We start from the raw sequence: 19,492 nt of genomic DNA on the forward strand, positions 1-19,492 counted from the left end.
AGAAACATAGTACTGTGGTCTTAGGAAGGGTGTTAGAGATAAGCTAGTGCAACCTTGTCATTTTATATCTGAGAAACTAAAGACCCAGAAAAGGTTAAGTTACTTATCTACAAGTCTGATTAAAGTCATCGAGCCTGGTCAAAACCTGACTCCCAAGGTAATACTTTTCCACTGCAACTTAAAGGTGTCTGGATCATTTTTGCATGAAAAGTCTGACATCGAAGCCACTTGGATTATCTGCTTTAGTAATAGGCCTTCCTAACTTATAACCTTATAAGTAGTATAAACTGCCAAGAAAGCCATGGTGGATCTTTAAATAAGAAGTATAGGCCAGTAGCAATAATTTCAGGCTTTTTTTTTTTTCCTGCTGCCTACTCAGAGAAGGGAAAGATAGAATTTAGAAGTTGAAAGAGACCCTAGTAATTATCTGGCTTCAGTCCCTTTAATTTATAGATGGGGAAGTTGAGAGTCAGAGAGGATAAGTAACTTGTCCAAGGTTACACAGCTAGACTTTGCCAATGTTAGAACTAGAACTTGTAGCTTCCACACCTTTGTCTTTTTTAACACATAATTTCAATTTCAATAATTTGTAAGACACTATAATGGGACTCATTTTATAAATAGTGATCAATTCTGTTATAACAAACTATAGCCTTTAACTCAGAATTATCCCCCAAAGTCCCTTCCGTGATGTGAGGCAGTCTTAGGAAGGAAAAGGGAATTAGGAAAACAGCACGGTGATTAGTTCTTTAGCTATATTCCAGCTGTGGTCAGAGATCATTAGGCTAATAAGCAACAGGCTTCTGCCTAAACATTTTTCAATATTGAATTCAGTTAGTAAGACAGAAAAGAAGCTTCTTTCTTGCTCCTCTAGGAGTGTAATTCTACCAAGCATAATTAAGTAGCCTTTTTTTCTTCTAGGTATTTGTGAGCAAATGGTGACATTTAGAGTTAAAGCAAGCAAGCTATCATTGATTTTTTTAGTTGGAAGCAATGATAGACTATTCCTTGTTATGGAAAAATTCAGAGTTCATGTGACATACAAATGCAATCTCAAATTGAGGTTTTGTGGTTATTTATTCTTCAACCCATATGAAATATTCATAAGGTATGCTATATTATGTTAGCATTATACTATAGTACATATAGCATATATAGTATAAAATAATATATTTTAGAAAACTGCTTAGCTTGGATTTGTTTTTCTTTTGCTTAGAAGTATAAGTGCCCTTGTTCTATAATATTTTAGTTGACATTTAAATTAATATACTGAAGTAAAAAGATGATTAAGTGGTACAGTTACCACTCTACTGCTTTCAAGGCATCACTGATTGATATCAGATACCTAGATGTGACCTCAGATTCCTTCTAAGAGCCACTATGAAACCTGCTTTCCATTTCTACACTATAAAGTGTTTCATAGTCAAGTGGCCAAGTCTTATGCATGTACCTAATATACCTTCATCTTCTAACACAATGCCTAGCACACACCTGATTTTCAGCTGATGTTTGTTATGCTGAATATTCCCTAGGGAAGTCCTGGTTGCCTTGGACTGCAAGTTAATGTCCTTTCAACTAAATAAAATACTTTTTATACCTAAACTAACTTAATCCTAGTCTCAGGTTATGTAATCATATAAATTTCTTGAGACAGTGGATTGAGTACAACTTGTGGAAGTTTCCATGAAGTAGTAAAGTGTGTAATAGTATCCCCTCTGTATTCAGTCTACCAGAACTGCACAAACACAATATTATACTCACCAGCTATACTTTTGAGTCATTTTACTCAAAGGGCCCACCCAATATGAAAATTCATGCTTATTTGTTAAAACTGCCCTCTTGGCACTGCCATTAACTTATAGTTCTTTCCACAGACATTCTTCCACACATTTCCTTTGTGCTGAGGTCTGCTATAATGAACCACTCTTGCACACTTCTGTGCCCATTTCATTCCTATTTTCTCCAATCCTAGTACATGTATGCCTTGGTGGGCAACCTTTTCTGCTTATGGGCCAAGTCTATAAAAATAAATATTTTCAGAACTGTATTAAAAATGTATTTTAGCCATTATATCTTTATTTATCCAACTTAGAGGTTTTTCCCTCACCCCAAAAGGGTATCTCTTTTCGCTTAAATTTCAGCACCTGTGTAATTCACATCCACTGCAATATTGTACTATAATGCTTCACTGCTCAACAAATATTCTTTTGTCCCCGTCTTCCTTTTTTTTTATTAATCTTATTAGATATTAATGTTAAAATAGGTACTGATGAACAATAAATTGTTTTTTACTGATCTTATTAGATAGTTAATGTTAAAATATGTACTGCCTTATTGTAGAGTACTGCTTAGTATTCTTTAAGCAAAGGATATTACCGTTGCAAATGAGACAGGTAGCTACATCATTAATACAAAATGCATGTTATATTTAACATACAGTATTTGTTCCTACTTTTCTCTTCTTAGAAGTCACCATACAAGAATTTAAATTTTATTTAGGAAATGGAGGGGAGATGCAGAATAAGCAAAGCAGAATATACAAGGTTTAGTATATTTGTTAACTTCTTATCTTTACAAAATAACTCAAATTTAAGATAAGTGTGACCATGGATTCAGGAATATATATGGTCACCCATTAAATGAAAGATATATAGATTGCCTTTGTCATCTGGACAAAGCTTTATGTGCCCAGTAATTTTAAAGCATTATATAGACCCAACTAGATATAACACTTACCCATTATAACCAGAAAACATGAGGTCAATGGTTTGGCAAAAAAAACCAACGTTTTTTCATCGAATTTATTTGTGTGAAAACATTTTACAAAGCACAGTAATTAGACTGTACCTAAATCAAAGTAAATAAGGACAAAATATTTTGTTGTGAGAACTATTTGATTCCTGCCCTTGCTAAATGTTAAGAAATCCATCAGATACATTTTCCCTATCCTGAAAGTGTAGTCTGCCCTATTTTTAAAAGCAGTAACTCTCTACTTCTCCAAAGTACAGACCCTTTAATCTGTTGAATATTGCATTAAAACTTTTTAAAAAATCAATTTTCTGGGTTTCTCAATTCAGTTTTTGAAGCACAATCCCTTTGTTAGCAGTCATCTGATCAGCTCATTTTCCTTATTAAGAAAGAAGTAATCAAATCAAGCATCGTATAAGAGTGTTTGCTACTTTCATTGATCTTTTCCTGGCCATTCATCTCACAAAAATCTAGTATTTAATTATATTATATAAATGTAAAATTTTCTCTGGTATTAATGCTCCTAAAAAACCTGTTTTTCCATGCCTGATTGAAGAGAAAAACATTATGTCATTTAAGAAATGACTGTATCTTCACTCACCTTCTCTTCCTTAATTTTTACCTAAATTATTAGATTTAACATTTAGGTAAACTGAATATAGGTTCTCTTCCAGAGTAAATAGAAGGGCAAATGCCCTCCTAGCAAGGAGCATTTTCCCCTGGTATCTAATTACTGCCAGAAAAAACAGAAGCATCAAAAACAAAGAAAGTTTAAATCAACAAAATAGGCTTTAATTATGGTGAGAAAATCAGGAGGGTGGGAGTAACCCAGACCCAATTTTAAAATTAGAAGCAGCAAAGATGAAAAGTAAGGCAACAAGAACAGTGGAAACCTGAGCTGATGCAGTCTATGTCTTAAGGAAAAATAACAGATAGAAGATTGACTTGATAACTATATTGACAGGAATGGATGAATGAAAATAATCAAGAACATGTCATAGAAGAACGTGGTGATTTGTGAGTGAAAAACTTAAAACACTATTGAAGGCAGGAGAAATTAGCAATACAAAAAATATGGACATCAAAGCCAAAACCTAAATAGATAAAAAAGTTAACAACAATTCAAAAGAAACTTAACCCAGAAAATAGGTCATGGAGATCCAAATTCCTAATTGTGGAAGTTCCAGATGAAATACAAAGGAAGTATAATTAAGGAAATAATCAAATAGAGGTTTTCAAAACGTTGGAAGAGTGTGGATGAATTTAATCAATTAAGAAAGTATAGAGTACCTCTCAGTATTAATATTTAGAGGAAAACACCCATTTGTCAAATTTTTATACTACAAAGAAAAATTTTCTAGGGAAAAAAAAATGAAATGACTTTGGACTTGACTCAGACATTACAGAAAATGTACCCGTTTCTCTTGAAGGAGACACCGTCCCTGTCTTCCAAGGTTGTTTGCTATCCAAGTATCTTTGAAAAGATCGTGCAGAGCAAAGACATCAGTGCCTCTGCTCACAAGATGTGTAGACATGAGACACCTACAGAGAGTTGTCTGCTGACGTCTACAGTGCTGTCAAGGGAGGAATGTTATAAATGGCCATGTTTCTTCCTTCTTACATTCAACTACGTTGAGCACTAACCGTATGCCGGACTCTATAGACATCTATGGTATCTGGTGGTGAACAGTGCGAACAGACATTTTATTAGGGGAAATAGACAGACAGATCTCTAACATAACATAGTGGTTAAGTCCTACAAAAAATCTAAAGAAGGATAAGAGGACAGAGTGGCAAAGGACTTATTTTACATTATAAAGTAAGCACTATAATGAAAAATAAAGTGTGTATCTATGCAACATAAATAAAAACATAAAAAGGAGTTTTCTGGATTGTAACAAAATTACATTGATCGTGTAGAGCCTGGGGGAAAGAAGGTGATTGATTGCCACCAGTAAATCAGGCCATGTAGGGTGTTAGAAGAAGGTCACAAGTGTTCCTAGTTAGAAGGGAGTACTGGTAATTGTAAAAATGAATAGTTTGTTCTAAGTTAAGTGTTAAAATAGGGTTCAAATGAAAGGTAACAGTGTCTACCTACCTAAGTAGATAAGAAGAATATAGAGTCTATAGGGGAAAGTACATAAGCAAAAGGAATAACAAGTAAAATTATAACATCATAAAAGACAACTCAGAGATCATAGTTGAAATGTTAAGAAAGGTCCCCATATTGAAAAAAAAAAGATTCATAGGTCAAAGTAAAAAATGTCATCTCAGTATACCCCATGGTGGTAGTCTTTCTTTTGTTTACTTAAACCTATTCTGCTTATTAAAAGGACTTGAGTTTTACAAAAATGTTTAAAATAAGAATAGGAGAACAAGGTGATAACAATGATAAGTTTTATAAACATGTTCTTGTGAATGCGTTCTTGTGAACATGTTTTTCGTGTGCTGCTGCTTGTGATTACCCACATAAAAGTCCAGACATAAGAAATATTTCTAGTGGACCCAAAATTGTTTAGTCTGTGAATATATTTCTCTGGAGAAATAGTTTAGTATACAGGTAAAGCTTAGAAAATGTATAATATCAGTTTCTTTTATCAATTGACAAGAGCTAGAGGAGGCAAAGATTGAAGTCTTATGGGAAAATTGAAAATACAGGTATTAGGTTGTGGTAGTTGAGAGGAAAGCCATGTAGTTGACATATCAGGCCTGCTGAGGTAGAGACCCATCCCACCTCCACACAGAGGCAGCAGCAGGAGGACTGTGGGTAGGAGCAGGACTTTTCTCAAAGTAGTTGTAGATCTTCTTGGGCTCACACCTTTGAGCACAAAGGAGACAACGTTTCTCAAGAGCATCACTAAAAATATCTTATCACCACCGTCTCACACAGGATACTTACTGTCACTATCACCATACCTATTTAGAGATGATTGTTGAAGATGGATGGAATAAGAAAAAGAAATGAAAGATTTACTGTATTCCCCTGTAGCACTTTGTCCTCCTTGCTTATAAATACCATAGTCCTCCAAATTATGCTGAAAGCCCTCTGAACATTTTAGTAAATTTCATTGTCTAGTACAGTGGCTGACAATTCTACAATCATGTAATATGTGTTTTTAAAATGGATAAAAATATAATTTTCATGTGCAGCGAAGGAAATTATCCCAAAAGTGAAAAGACAACCTGCAGAATGGGAGAAAATAGTTTAAAACCATGTATCAGATGAGGGCTTAATATCCAGAAGATATAAAGAACTTTTACATTATAGCAACAAAAAGACAGACAATGCAGTTTCAAAATGGGCAAGCAACATGGATAGACATTTCTCAAAAAAAGATAAAACATCATGAAGAGATGTTCAACATCATTAGCCATTAGGAACATTCGAGTCAGAACCACAATGAGATACCACTTCATACCCACAAGGATGTCTGTTATTTTAAAAATGGATGACAAATGTTGGAGAGGATGCAGAGAAATTAGAGCCCTAGTCCATTGTTGGTGGGAATGTAAGATAGCTCAGCCACTGTGGAAAGCAGTAGGGCAGCTACACGAAAAGTCAAATACAGAATTACCGTGTGATCCAGCAATTCCACCTCTAGGTATATACTCATACACCAGTTTTATAGCAGCTTTATTTACAATAGCCAAAAGCTGAAAACCAATGCAAGTGTCTAAAATGAATGGATAAAGAAAAGATGGTACCTACTCAATGGAATATTATTTGGCCATAAGAAAGAATGAAGTTAGGAGACTCGATGCCATCACATGGAAGCACCTTGAAACATCGTGCTCAGTGAAATAAGCAAAGCACATGAGGACAAAAATTGTACGGTAAAATTTACAAGGAATGATTAGAAATAGCAAAGTTGCAGAGAGAGAAAGCAGATCAGAGATTGCCGAGGAGTGGGGTAGGGGGTAGGAGAAAAAAGCATTCATGAATTGAGTTAAATCTTGAAGAGGAGGCAATAAACCTAACATTCCATGCACTATGAGTAATTTCAAGTTCAGTTTTTTGACTGAAAATTTTCCTTCTGATTTGTAGCATCTGGTTACATAGATTTATTACTGTTTCTGATAGTTAGCTTTGGAACTAAAACAATATTACATTTAAGCCTTCTTTATGAAAGGACACAATGGAACAGCCAATCCTAATAAAATATACTATTATAGGGGAAAAAAGAAATATAATTTTCAGGTATCATTATCTTATCAGGAAAACTCAAGGGAAAATAAAATGCTAGTAGAAGTATAAATTTAGCTACATGACATATGCAAGATAAATCCACAAAATTCAGTTGCATTATAATATGCCAGTGATAAGCTCAAGAGCCTAGCACATTAAAAAAAGGCAATAAAGAATATTAAATATTAAGAACATTATCTTACATGGTAATTAAAAGTTCATTTAAAGAATTAAAGTTGGAGAAGTGTATCTTGAATCTAGCTGAGATAAAAAGGTAAATTTAACAATACTTTGCAGGTCAGTATATGAACACTTAAAATATCATTTTCATCATCAAGTTAACATTGCTTGTTCTAGAAAAACAAGAAGCAAATGTACCATATAAATTTTAAGTTTTTTGTGAGAGGGAATAAAAGCAGGAATTTGGGGAGGGGAGGTTTCTAAATCTAGCAAACTTCAAAATATATTCTAAAATGAAAGTCGGCACAACTGGATGAGATTTTGGTAAAACAAACATATATAATAATAAATATATATATATTATTTATATAATGTATATAAATATAATAAAACAAGCCAGAGAGTCCAGAAATAGATTAAGTTTCTCAGTAGCAAATTTTATGACAGCTGGGGAAATAAGAAGGAACTGAGTCTCTTTTTACTAATAGCTGCTGAAAAAGATAAATTTGCATACAGATTATTTTAGATCTGTGTTTTATACCATGCACCCTATATTCCAGCCAAAGAGTTAAAGATGAAAAACCTAGAAGAAAGTAGATTAGAATATTTATTTCAGCTGTGAAGAGGAGCTAAAACTGAACCACTGAAGAATTGTTTTTAATGTCCAGGTAAAGGCTTTACTGGGATTAACTTTTTAAAAATCCATGCAATGAAAAACCTGAGATAAAGGGGAAAGCAACAGTGTGAAATTATGGTGAATAAAAATAAGAGCTTAATATGACAAAATGTATAAAATTTGTTAAGGTTAGTTCCCAGGCCTTATTAGGGATCAGTTTGTTTTGTTTTGTTTTTTTAAATCTTCATTTTATTGAGATATATTCACATACCACGCAGTCATACAAAACAAATCGTACATTCAATTGTTCACAGTACCATTACATAGTTGTACATTCATCACCTAAATCAATCCCTGACACCTTCATTAGCACCCACACAAAAATAACAAGAATAATAATTAAAGTGAAAAAGAGCAATTAAAGTAAAAAAGAACACTGGGTACCTTTGTCTGTTTGTTTGTTTGTTTGTTTCCTCCCCCTATTTTTCTACTCATCCAACCATAAACTAGACAAAGGGGAGTGTGGTCCTTCTGGCTTCCCCAATCCCATTGTCACCCCTCATAAGCTACATTTTTATACAATTGTCTTCGAGATTCATGGGTTCTGGGTCGTAGTTTGATAGTTTCAGGTATCTACCACCAGCTACCCCAATTCTTTAGAACCTAAAAAGGGTTGTCTAAATTGTGCATAAGAGTGCCCACCAGAGTGACCTCTCAGCTCCTTTTGGAATCTCTCTGCCACTGAAGCTTATTTCATTTCCTTTCACATCCCCCTTTTGGTCAAGAAGATGTTCTCCATCCCACGATACCGGGTCTACATTCCTCCCCGGGAGTCATATTCCACGTTGCCAGGGAGATTCACTCCCCTGGGTGTCTGATCCCACGTAGGGGGGAGGGCAGTGATTTCACCTTTCAAGTTGGCTTAGCTAGAGAGAGAGGGCCACATCTGAGCAACAAAGACGCATTCAGGAGGAGGCTCTTAGGCGCAGTTATAGGGAGGCCTAGCCTCTCCTTTGCAGCAACAGTCTTCCCAAGGGTAAATCCTGTGGTAGAGGGCTCAACCCATCAAACCACCATCTGGGGATCAGTTTTAATGCAGTCAAATGTCATGTATATAAAGAACTAATTCAGTTAAGAGGGCTACAGTCAAGGTGGTCACAAAGTGCTGTAAGTGCTGTGACACCTACAGGGTAAATTTGGCTAAGGGAATGATGGAAAACTTCTTAGAGGAGCTAAGCTGTGAACTGAGCCTTTAAAGTGCATACTGTAGGGACTTCCTTGGAGAAATGTTGGAGGTATGGAGAGGAGTAAGTAATTTGGACAAAGATAATTTTATCAATGTCATAGAAGTGGGAAAACTAGAAGCGTATTCTCAGACCAACAGGTAAATATAAGTGGGGAGTCAAGTGGAGTAGATTGGACTGTTTGGACTGAGTGCCCTTAAGCATACATCTAATGGAAGACCCTGGAGGTTTGAAGCAGAGTGTGACCTGATCATAATCTAACATCAGCTTGAATGTACTACATGAAATGGATTGACTGTGAGAGAGATTAACTGGGCGGGGAGTAGCTGGACTCCAGGTGAGAGGTAATGAGAACCCAGACAAGGAAGGGATGAATGGGAGACACTGAAGGGTGATATGGCATGGTTGGGAGTCTGCCCTGACGCAAGAGCTCTGTCACCCATTCTGAAGTAAGCCCACAAGTCCAGCTGCCACATGCCTCAACGGGGCTTTATTGGCCCTTGGAGTGTGATGTCATTGGCCTGTGTAGAGGTCTGTGGGAAACAGCCCTGTGGAATTTGTCCTGGGCCTTTTTCATACCCTTTTACAGTGGCATCTTTATGAGAACAGTTGAGAGAAATTTCTGGTCTGGGTGTCAGAAATGGTTTTATTTCACCAGAACAATTAGTTCACTTTTATTTTTGGATGCTGAATTATGTAACTATTTTCATTTTAGCTTTGATGGCTAGAAAGTTTAGTTAGAAACAAATTTACAGGCTGACTCTTGACTAACTTATAGATCTCTTAAGGAATACATTTTTGTGTACTTATTCCTGGCTCTATTTTCTGTCTCATGAAGATGTTTTACTTTTCGTTTTTTATCAGCTTCTAATTTATTGTGTTAAAGTCTGTTCATCCTTTATATAGACCTTAAATCCTCTTTGGAAGTAAGTGGGAAATAAATACATATATTACACCTATAAAATCAGTAAAACCAAATAAAAATTATAAGGTCCAGTATCTTAGGGGCCAAGGAGAAATAAGTACCTATATATGGCTAATCACAGTGTATATTGGAGTTTCTGAGGATTGTGTCTAGCAATAGATACCTAGAGATAAAATAGATAAAGTTGTTCATGCTCATTGAACTGTTAATGCCACTTTTGGAGCTGTATCATGAAAATAACCCAAAAGTAAAGTCTTCACAAAATTGTTTCAAGCTGCAGTATATACTAGAGAAAAAAAGGGAAGCAACCCAAATACACATGGTAGAAGAATTGTTATAATAAGTCAGTTAATATAAGGGAATATTATGAAGACATCAAAAAAATGAATAAGTAAACTAGATAAATAGAATTGTACTTAAAATGTGTATTTTCTTAAAATATGCATTGTCTAATAAGGAACTTTTTAAAACATACATTATATCCATGTAAGAAGATGTATGTATATACAGTGAAAAGAATTAAAAGAGGACATAGGATGTGTTAAATAATATTAAAGTATAGGTTTTTCTCCCCATGCAAAGTTATTTATAATATTTAAGTACTCTTGGAATTAGCACTGGTATAAAGAGTCGGTTTTGGAAACTTCTTAAAATTTAGACCTGAACTCATGATCTTTCTCCAGCCACCAAGCAAGCCTCTTTGTCCCTTTATTTCAGGAATTAAGCATTGAAGAACAGTCAGAGTATACTCAGGATTTTTACCAGAATGTGGCTGAAAGAATGCAGACTCGTGGAAAAGGTAATACTTTGTTGGCCAGCCATTGACAGATTGCTAATAGTTGCCGAGGCTCGGTCTACTCAGTCTCTTAGCGATTTCTCTCTTTTCTCTGTTGGCCTGGTTGGCTTGCCCACTCCATCCTGTGAACTACTCCAATGGTATTCTGGTAGCTGGTATTAGCATTGCCTTTGAGTACCACCGTGTCTGTCTTTCCAAGATATTCAGAGCAATTGGATACTTTATCAAGCAATGTTTAATACACAGGGTAGGGGTGGAGGGGCTTAAAATCCCTTAGGAATCTTTTCTAAATGAATCTTCCATCTTGGAATCACCATCTGAGTAAGTCATTGTTTGTGACTCATGGAGTCACAGAAATCCTCATAGAGTTTGGGGCAGAAAAAAAATGAGAATCACTGGCCTAAAAGTTTTAGGTTTTTAGGGAATCTTCTTGAATTCTACCTCCACTAATGATGGACTTCAGAATGTACTCAGCACATGTGTATATCAGAGAGCTGCCCCCATATGTATACCGCAAGGAGATCTCTAAGGGTTTATGGTAAACCTCAGAGAAATGGAAATATGAGTCTTGTCAGTTTATATCAGTCTTGTACATTTCAAATGTTTTTCTAATGTAGCAAGAGGGAGGGACCCAGGCTGAGATCTGCCTGCTTGGCAGGCTTACATCTCTTAGGTCCTGCCAAAACTGTTTAAGCTAGAAGTGAGGATCCTGTAAAAGGCAATCCCAGAAGTTGAGGTAATTTTTTAAATGGTGTTTTTTAATGAACATCTTATATTTTTGTTTCTAGGTGTGTTTCATGTATTTCTAGTAAATTAGTTTTCTGCTGTTTAGAAAGTACTATGGAAACATATTCTTAATTTAAAATGTCCATCTGTCTCTTGAGCTTTTATATTCATTTGGGTATTTCAGTGCCTCCTGAAAGAGTTGAGAAGATAATGGATCAGATTGAAAAGTACATCATGACTCGTCTCTATAAATATGTGTTCTGTCCAGAAACTACTGATGATGAGAAGAAAGATCTTGCTATTCAAAAGAGGATCAGGTAGTTGTTCTGTTTTGTCATGTCTTGTTTAATTTACTACCTACTAATGGAAGAACACAGTGTGGAAAAACAAGGCCCTTGAGTTCAAATTTTGAGAGAAAGTAGCAGCTAAGGTGCCAACCATCCTTATCATATAAGCGTCTCTTTGGTGATGGAAAGAAAAGGAACATGATAAATAGATAGGAGTGAAAGGGCTCTTGAGTCACCATCTTATTTATACATCTGACTCCAGGCTGCCTTAGATGAGAACCATGATTCATGTTTGAGATTGTTTCAAATCTCCAAAATTTCCAAGGAACAGGAGGACTTTTTCTGGTTTCCTTGTACTGACTTGTCATGCAGGAAGCTGTGAATATCCATATCAAGACAATGGATGTTATCTTTCCCCATCCTTACCAGGGGTGCCCATTATTCAGCCATTGCTCCAGTCACATCTCTTCGTTAGCACTAGATTGTCTACATTTCCTAGAGCATCTGATCTTCCTTGACCAGTACAGTGATCCTCAGAGCTCTGTGTTGCAGTGACAGTGAAACACTTGGAAATAGACCAACTCTGTGTGGGGATGGGTCCAAGGCTGGGCATGAAGTGGTGTTTTCTGGAGGAGAAGGGCAAAGGAACCCCAGAAGGGGTTCCCAGGCAAGGGGGCTGGTTGAAGTTGTCACATCAGAAGTGAGTTGTTATTAGGAAGAGAGAAGACAGAGCCAAAGGTGAGGAGCTAGAAGGAACTAGATGGGCATCAGACAAGAAAAAGAAGTGAAGCAAGTGGTGAGCATCAGAATCTTTGGAGTAAAGTTAGGGTATGAACAGGAAACACAGTGATTCAGGCTGAGGTAACACTTAATTGTTACCCTCTTACACAGTTTCCAGGGTGCCCTAGGAAATGAGGGCAGAGTTTCAGAGGACATCAACGGTGTTGGACAATGAAGACAGGGAACAGTAGATTCTTTTCAAATCTTCATTCCTAAATATTGAGTGCTTTTTGGTCTTGATAGTATAATTTCATTTCAACCAGTAAATTTGTCTTTTGCTCTTCCTGTGATAAGTGCAGAAGAGAAGTCTCAGGTTAGGATTCTAGCTGCTTTGGCATGTCAGTTGAGCTCCTGACATGCAGGAGCAATGAACTCGGGCCTAGGAGGGCTGCTGATAAAATAAATGACTAAATCCATTCTTGGAACTCTTTTTTACTGCTTGTCTCTTTTTAAAGAGCCCTGCACTGGGTTACACCACAGATGCTCTGTGTCCCTGTTAATGAAGAAATTCCAGAAGTGTCTGACATGGTGGTGAAAGCAATTACAGGTCAGTGAAACTGTGAGCTTTTACATTTGGATGTTTTCCCCTTGAGGTTAACATTTTCCTGTGATATTAGGCCATATTTATTACAATGAACAAAAAGTCAGTAAAATATTTCTGAAGTGCAGACTGCCAAGAAGTGATTTGGAGTGTTAGTTTAATGAACTTCATGCATTCAGAATAGCAGGTAAACTCCCTTTCCTCTTCTCTCTGAGTGACTACGTGTCTTAATTCTTGGGCATTGAACTAAATTTGGTTCAGATTCAGCTAGGGTAAATTTCCAGTCTCAATTGCATTTATATGTATCAAAATAATTTTGGAAGGTGGAAGGGCATTGGTGTGGCAAGTTTAATCCCCAAGCTAGAGTAACTAGATCAAAATTTCCTTTGATTGTTAATCAGAGATGTGCTTTGAATTATTTTTCTGAACAAGTTTTTCTGACTTGTTCAGGAAGTAAATGTAATGCCCAAAATTGATGTGAGGTCTGCCATTTTGGACAAGCCCAGCCTCCTAATAAGGTTTTTGTTTCTTGTTTTTAATAACCAGCAGAAGTGCAAAAGAAAAGTTAAAAAAACTCCTACTAGAGGAGGCTTCCAACCTTGGCCAGCTTGTCCTTAATTAGGGAGAGGAGTTGGAAAGACCTGCTCATTTAGAGGTTTGAATGTAATTCTGCTGGGAAGGAAAGTGGGTCAGCTGATGTTAGCAGTGTTGAGGGCAGGCCATTAAGTAGTGAGCTCTTTGGTTATAAGAACCGGAGACTGACTCACACTACAGGAAGAAATGGGAGTTTGCTTAAAATATTCTTAGGGTTGTAAGGGAAGCAGGATGCTCACAGGAACTTAGAGCCAAGGCTCTTTTAGGGACTGGGCTATCTTCTTGCCCCTGCACCAGTGAGAGTGTCTTTTCTGCAAGCCTTCTACTGTTGATGTGCTTATTTTACTTTCCCAGTTCTGCTTCTCTTTGGATATCTTTGCATTTCAACTCCTATTATTAAGTGAATTATTCTCTGTAATTTCCAGAGCAAGTTCTGGTGGTAGAGTCTAATTGGCAAAAACTGTCATCTTTTATTGCGCAAAACTTTTCTGCTAGGCAATGTCATGGGTCCCACGAATTGACTCCTTTAGGTCAAGCCCCCCCCCATGCACACACATACACACACACCTTTTGCTCAGGGAACGTGGTAAGAGGTTGTGGTTGGGGTAGTTATCTTAGGTAGTAGTGGGCACAGTAAGGATTCCAAAAGCCTGGATATGGGCCTTCTACTTGCATTTTCCCAGAGACTCGTTACTAGAAAGTTCAGTGCCAGCTGGTTGATGTTTAGAGTAATCCACAGGAGTTTATGATGAGAGGACCCTTCTCCAAGCCAGAAACCAGACCTTGTGAACTGAGAAATTACAAGCACCAGACCACTGTTTACTTAGAAATAAGAAAATGATCTATGTTTGTTAATAGAATTTGTTCAGTTTGTTAATAGAATTTGAGAGGTGAAACTTTTCTCCCAAAGTATCTGAGATGGAATTCCAGAGCATCTTGTAGTAGAGAGGCAAACCCAGCCTTCTTGCCCTTTCTCATCTGAGCCCCCGCATCTTGCCTGCCCAAGTGTAGATGCATCCAGGCTGCTTTCTTCCAGAGGACACCATAATGCTGGTGTTAAACATGGGAGGTATCAGTCACATTTCTCCAAATCATCCTTGTGCTACTAATTAGCACTGTCAGTTTTTGTTTATAAATATACTGGATGAGGCATTTTCCATTTCAGTTGGCATTGCTCTGTAGAGAAATCCATGGGAAAAGTACTCCTCTTCACTTGTGGTTCCAAGAAGGGCCCCAATCCTAGAATTTGAGGTTTTCAAAGATGATCATATCTATTGTGGAAGACACACAATAGATTAAGATTTTGGGACATTTAACCTCACACAGAATGTGCTAGAGGCTTTGACTATATGGGATTATAGCAGATCACTTCTACAACTGCAGGGATGGAATCAGAGCCTGAAGAAATAAATTCCCATTGGAGGAGCCTAGGGGGCTTGATGAAGGGGGTCCCCTTAAGTTACAGAGAGTATTGGCCAGTTTTAGTTTCCTAAAGCTGCTGAAATGCGAATACCATAAAATGGGTTGACTTTTACAATGGGGATTTATTAACTTAAAAGGGAACAGTTCTGAGGCCATGAAAATGTCCGGTCAAGCCATGAACAGGCAGTGCTTTCTCCCCAAGGACTGGCTACTGACGATCTTGGACTCCTCTGTCACATGGCAAGACGCATGGTGGCATCTGCTGGTCTCTCCCTTCTCTACCAGATTTCTTTGCTTAAAGCTTCTGGCTGTTGTCCTTGCCTTTCTTTCTTAGCTTCTTTGTCTTTTTTTTTTTTTTCCTTCTCTCCTCTGTGTGTTTCTCTCTGTTTTTCATACTCTTATACAGGACTCCAGTAAGAGGATTAAGACCCACATGGGGCACACCTCAACTGAAATAACCTGATTAAAAGGTCCCACCCACAATAGGTCTACACCCACAGGAATGGATTAACTTTAAGATTTATGATTTTCTGGGGTGCATACAGCTTGAAACCATAGCACCAATGTACCCTTATACTTTTTCTCTGATGACCAAAGGAAAGAAAGTCTAAAACCTTGAGCGTAGGAAAATGTTTTTAAAATCTTAGCTCTGCAAACATGGTCTTGAAAACCCTGGAGAGATACTAGCACAACAAGGTTTGCCTTTTAGTCATATTCAATGAGGAAAATCTTATTCATTGAAAGATCCTTTCCAAGAAAGCTACCATATCTAAAAACCAACAAACTTGAGTCTGAGAAACCAGTTTCTTCCCAGCCAAGCTGGCCTTTTAGGCCAATTCTTGGTTGCAGGAGAGTCTTCAGACTTTCTGGACTCTCACTTGGTGGTGGCTCTGGGTGAGGTGGCTGCGTTCAGTGAAGTGAGAATGGAGAGGACATACATCCTCTCTAGTTGTGCAGTGCAGGTCAGGTACTTCTAGGGCAGGTTTTCTGGGCTGACAAGTAACAAATGTGAGGTCTTTTGAAAGAGAAGTGCATCAAGTTGGGAGAATCATCAAGGTCTCTGCCCTGAGGTTTAATTAGGACAGCCTTCAGTACCTCTCAGAATGACGAGTGTGTCAACCCTGGGAAGACAGAGAGGATCGGAGGAACCCATCAGCAGCTTCTCAACATCCAGTCTGGATGTGCAAGGAGAGTGTCAAGGCCCTGGTCAGTGGTGAAACTTTCCCCTTCTCATTTGGCTGTGCCTCTACAGCTTCTGTCTGGCTGTGGGAACCATCCACCCAGAGCAGTGCTTCTCACCTGAGGGCTAGTCGGCTTTTGGCATTTAACATTTAACATTTTTTAACGTTATACCTATGAGAAGGCCACCAGCACCTACTGGGTCAAGGCCAGGGGTACAGCTAAACATCCTACAATATACAGGACAGCCGTCTGCAACAGAGAATTATCCAGCCCAAACATTAATAGTGCCGAGGCGGAGAAACCGTGACCTAGAGAAATAGCGTGTTTTGTTTTCAAAATCCCAGTAAAGCTAAGGCTAGACATCTGGATCCAGCTAAACTAGAGTACACACACTCCACCCCATCTTTCCAGTGGATCACAAGTGAAAACCCTGGACAGAAGACGTAAAACAATTATCTGAGGACTCTGAAAAGTAAATTTTAGCAGCCGGATTGGAGAAGGAAATCATTATTCAAACAACTAATACAGCATTGAGTTTCCTTAGTGTTTTGTTTTGTTGTTTTTCCTTCCAAATTGCCTAGATTAGATCTTAGGGCAGTGCAATTGTGGGAGTGGGGTGGAGGGTGGGGGGTGATGTCTAAAAGGGTTGCAAAAGCACCCCTCTTTTAGGCCAGAAAACCAGGAAGGGGGCTGCTGCAGGATGAAGAGTGTGGAGAGAAATACCCAGCAAGTTTTTCTTCCTTTCTGCTCCTTCCTTTTCTTTTCCTCCTCTCCCTTTTTACACTCCCAGCCTAGCCCTGCCCTGAGGGGCAGTGGCAGCCAAGCAGGCATCCAGATAAAAAGTAATTTACTTTTAAATTCACTTTTAAAATGTAAAGAACAAAGATTAATAAGAAAGTGGTTAAAATTTTTAAAGAGAAGTAAAGTCAATAATAAAAGGCAGGAGGCTAAATGGGTAAATAAAAGTAGTGGAATATTTTTTGTAATGAGTTTTGTTTAAATAGAAAAAGGAATAGATTGAGACATAAAAACAATAATTTTAACCCAGAATTAAAAGCTCAAAGGAGCCAAACAATAAAATAATCAAAAATCTTGTAATTCACATAATAGACTTGTTAGTAGGGGGAATGAGAGTGCTAGTGAGTTAGAATAAGGCTGTGGCTCTCAGTCCTACAAGGGTTCCCCAGTAGCCAACCTCGGGGACAGGAGCTAAGAGCAGAACCCTTTGGCACACACCACCCTCCAGTCTGAGTCTGAAACTTTTATTCCTGCTGGGGGCAAGAATTTGCTGTCAAGTTAAGCTGCTTCAGCTCTTTTCTTTCACAGTGTTCCAGATTGCAGAAAGATAAGTATGTTCGAGGGCACACTCCCTTCCTCCTCTGGCGTTATTCTGGCAGTACTGACAGTTTATGCTTACCCATTCCTCACTCTCTCCTAGTCTTTTTGACCAAGGTTGTGCATTTATAAGAGCCCAGTGGTTGGACCTAGTAGTATCAAGGACAGTGAAATAATTTTTCTCTGAGAGAAATAAAATGTTATTGATGAGATTAAACTTGTGCCCTCGCTTCCTGCCCTCTGCCATCCAGCAGGTTATAAGTGTCATAAAGTTCTGTAAATGTTCATGGCAAGTGGCGATTTACATGCCCTGGGGCTTGGTCCCTGTAGAGGTAAGTGTGTTGGGTGTCAGCGGCTATATTCTTATACCCAATATAAAGATGCTTTTTATAGTAGTTGCTTTTCTAAAGAGAGTATGCAATTGATTCTTTCTAAACTGAGTTTTAAAATGTGTTAGAGAAACAGAAGTAGGAAAAAGACTTTTTTTAAAGCAACTTCTTACTTCTCCGTCGAGCTCAGAGGAGTTTAGCATTGTGGCTTTAGAACTGGACAGACTTGGCTTCAAATCCCGCTCTGACACTTGCCATTTGTATGATCTTGGACAAGTCATTAACCCTCTCTGAACCTCAATTCCTTCATCAATAAAATGGATAACAGTAGTATCCATTGCATGAGGTTTTCTGAGAATTACAAGAAATATACCTGCTAGAGCACACTGTGTAGTTCCTGGCTTGTGGTTGTGTGCCCTGAAAGTATGAGCTAGTATTTACTATTTTTCAGAGTCTCAGTTTTTCATACACTAAGTTTACTGGTAGGGAAGGGGTAGTGAGGGCACTTCTGTCACTTAGTAGGGAAAAACTGGTTATACTATTGTTTCATTTATGCAATTGTTTTCTCATCAAAAGCAGTGTCTTTTCTGCTTTATAGATATTATTGAAATGGATTCGAAGCGCGTGCCTCGAGATAAGTTGGCTTGCATCACCAAGTGCAGCAAGCACATCTTCAATGCCATTAAGATCACCAAGAACGAACCAGCTTCCGCAGATGACTTCTTACCCACTCTCATCTACATTGTTTTGAAGGGCAACCCCCCACGCCTTCAGTCCAATATCCAGTATATCACCCGCTTCTGTAACCCGAGCCGACTAATGACTGGAGAGGATGGTTACTATTTCACCAATCTGGTAAGTACTTGATTCCTTGGTGTTATGGAGAAGAACCACAAAGGTATTTATTTTAGGGGTGTGACAGGTCACACACAGGCCTGAGTGAGGAGTCAGCATGGCTGAGAGAGGGTGCTGGCTTCATGTCACGGAGTTCATGTGACCAGGCCGTGAAAACACACCACCACCCAATACCTGACCAGAGATTGTGTTATCTTCTGGAAAATGGATGACAGCCACACTGACACGTTTCTGCTACTGTTGGGCATCACTTCCCAGGGGTCTGGGTGTAGGAGCCATTCTTTTAGTTGGGCTATTTCAACCATGAATGAGTCAAATCTTGGCCTTTGATTCATTTTTTAAAGAGTTAAGATTAATTTTGTGTATTATTTATATAGGTTACCTCAAACTGAGTGCTGAGCTGTTTCAAGCAAGGGTCAGAATAGAGGATGTGAAATGATTTTCAGCTATCATTTTGTTATGGTGGTAATTGATTCTAGGCAAGATGGTATTAAATTATGTATATCCAAGTTATAAAGCCAAACACTTCCTTTTACTGACTGCTAAACTTCTGCTTATCTGCTTCAGACTAGATTTACTGTGACACTAATGAATTCAAGCCTCTTGGATTCCTTATTTGCTCGCTTTTCTGTGCTAAGCATTGTAGAGGGTGGTAGGTGGGGAGGAGAAGGCAGGCTGCAGTGAAGTAGTATTTCTAGTAAATTGCCTAAAAAGATCTCAAGATGGGTACTTGAATCTCCTAGGCC

The 19,492-nt window shown here is 38.0% G+C and overlaps 1 protein-coding gene across 7 annotated transcripts in view; it reads left to right on the forward strand.

Moving 5' to 3' along the window:
* The window catches only part of RABGEF1 (RAB guanine nucleotide exchange factor 1), a 121,531-nt gene that overhangs the window by 79,236 nt on the left and 22,803 nt on the right, over positions 1 to 19,492 (forward strand). For 6 of the 7 annotated variants that reach the window (XM_037815341.1, XM_037815339.1, XM_037815340.1 and 3 more), the window contains 4 exons: positions 10,617 to 10,698; positions 11,606 to 11,738; positions 12,944 to 13,035; positions 18,490 to 18,746. In XM_037815341.1, coding sequence (XP_037671269.1) covers positions 10,617 to 10,698; positions 11,606 to 11,738; positions 12,944 to 13,035; positions 18,490 to 18,746 — 564 coding nt within the window. Of the gene's footprint in view, positions 1 to 6,724; positions 7,783 to 10,616; positions 10,699 to 11,605; positions 11,739 to 12,943; positions 13,036 to 18,489; positions 18,747 to 19,492 lie in introns of those variants that run through there. The other variant, XM_037815346.1, reaches the window with a different exon arrangement.

This window comes from Choloepus didactylus, chromosome 21, assembly GCF_015220235.1.
Source record: "Choloepus didactylus isolate mChoDid1 chromosome 21, mChoDid1.pri, whole genome shotgun sequence".
Classification (NCBI taxonomy): Eukaryota; Metazoa; Chordata; class Mammalia; order Pilosa; family Megalonychidae; genus Choloepus; species Choloepus didactylus.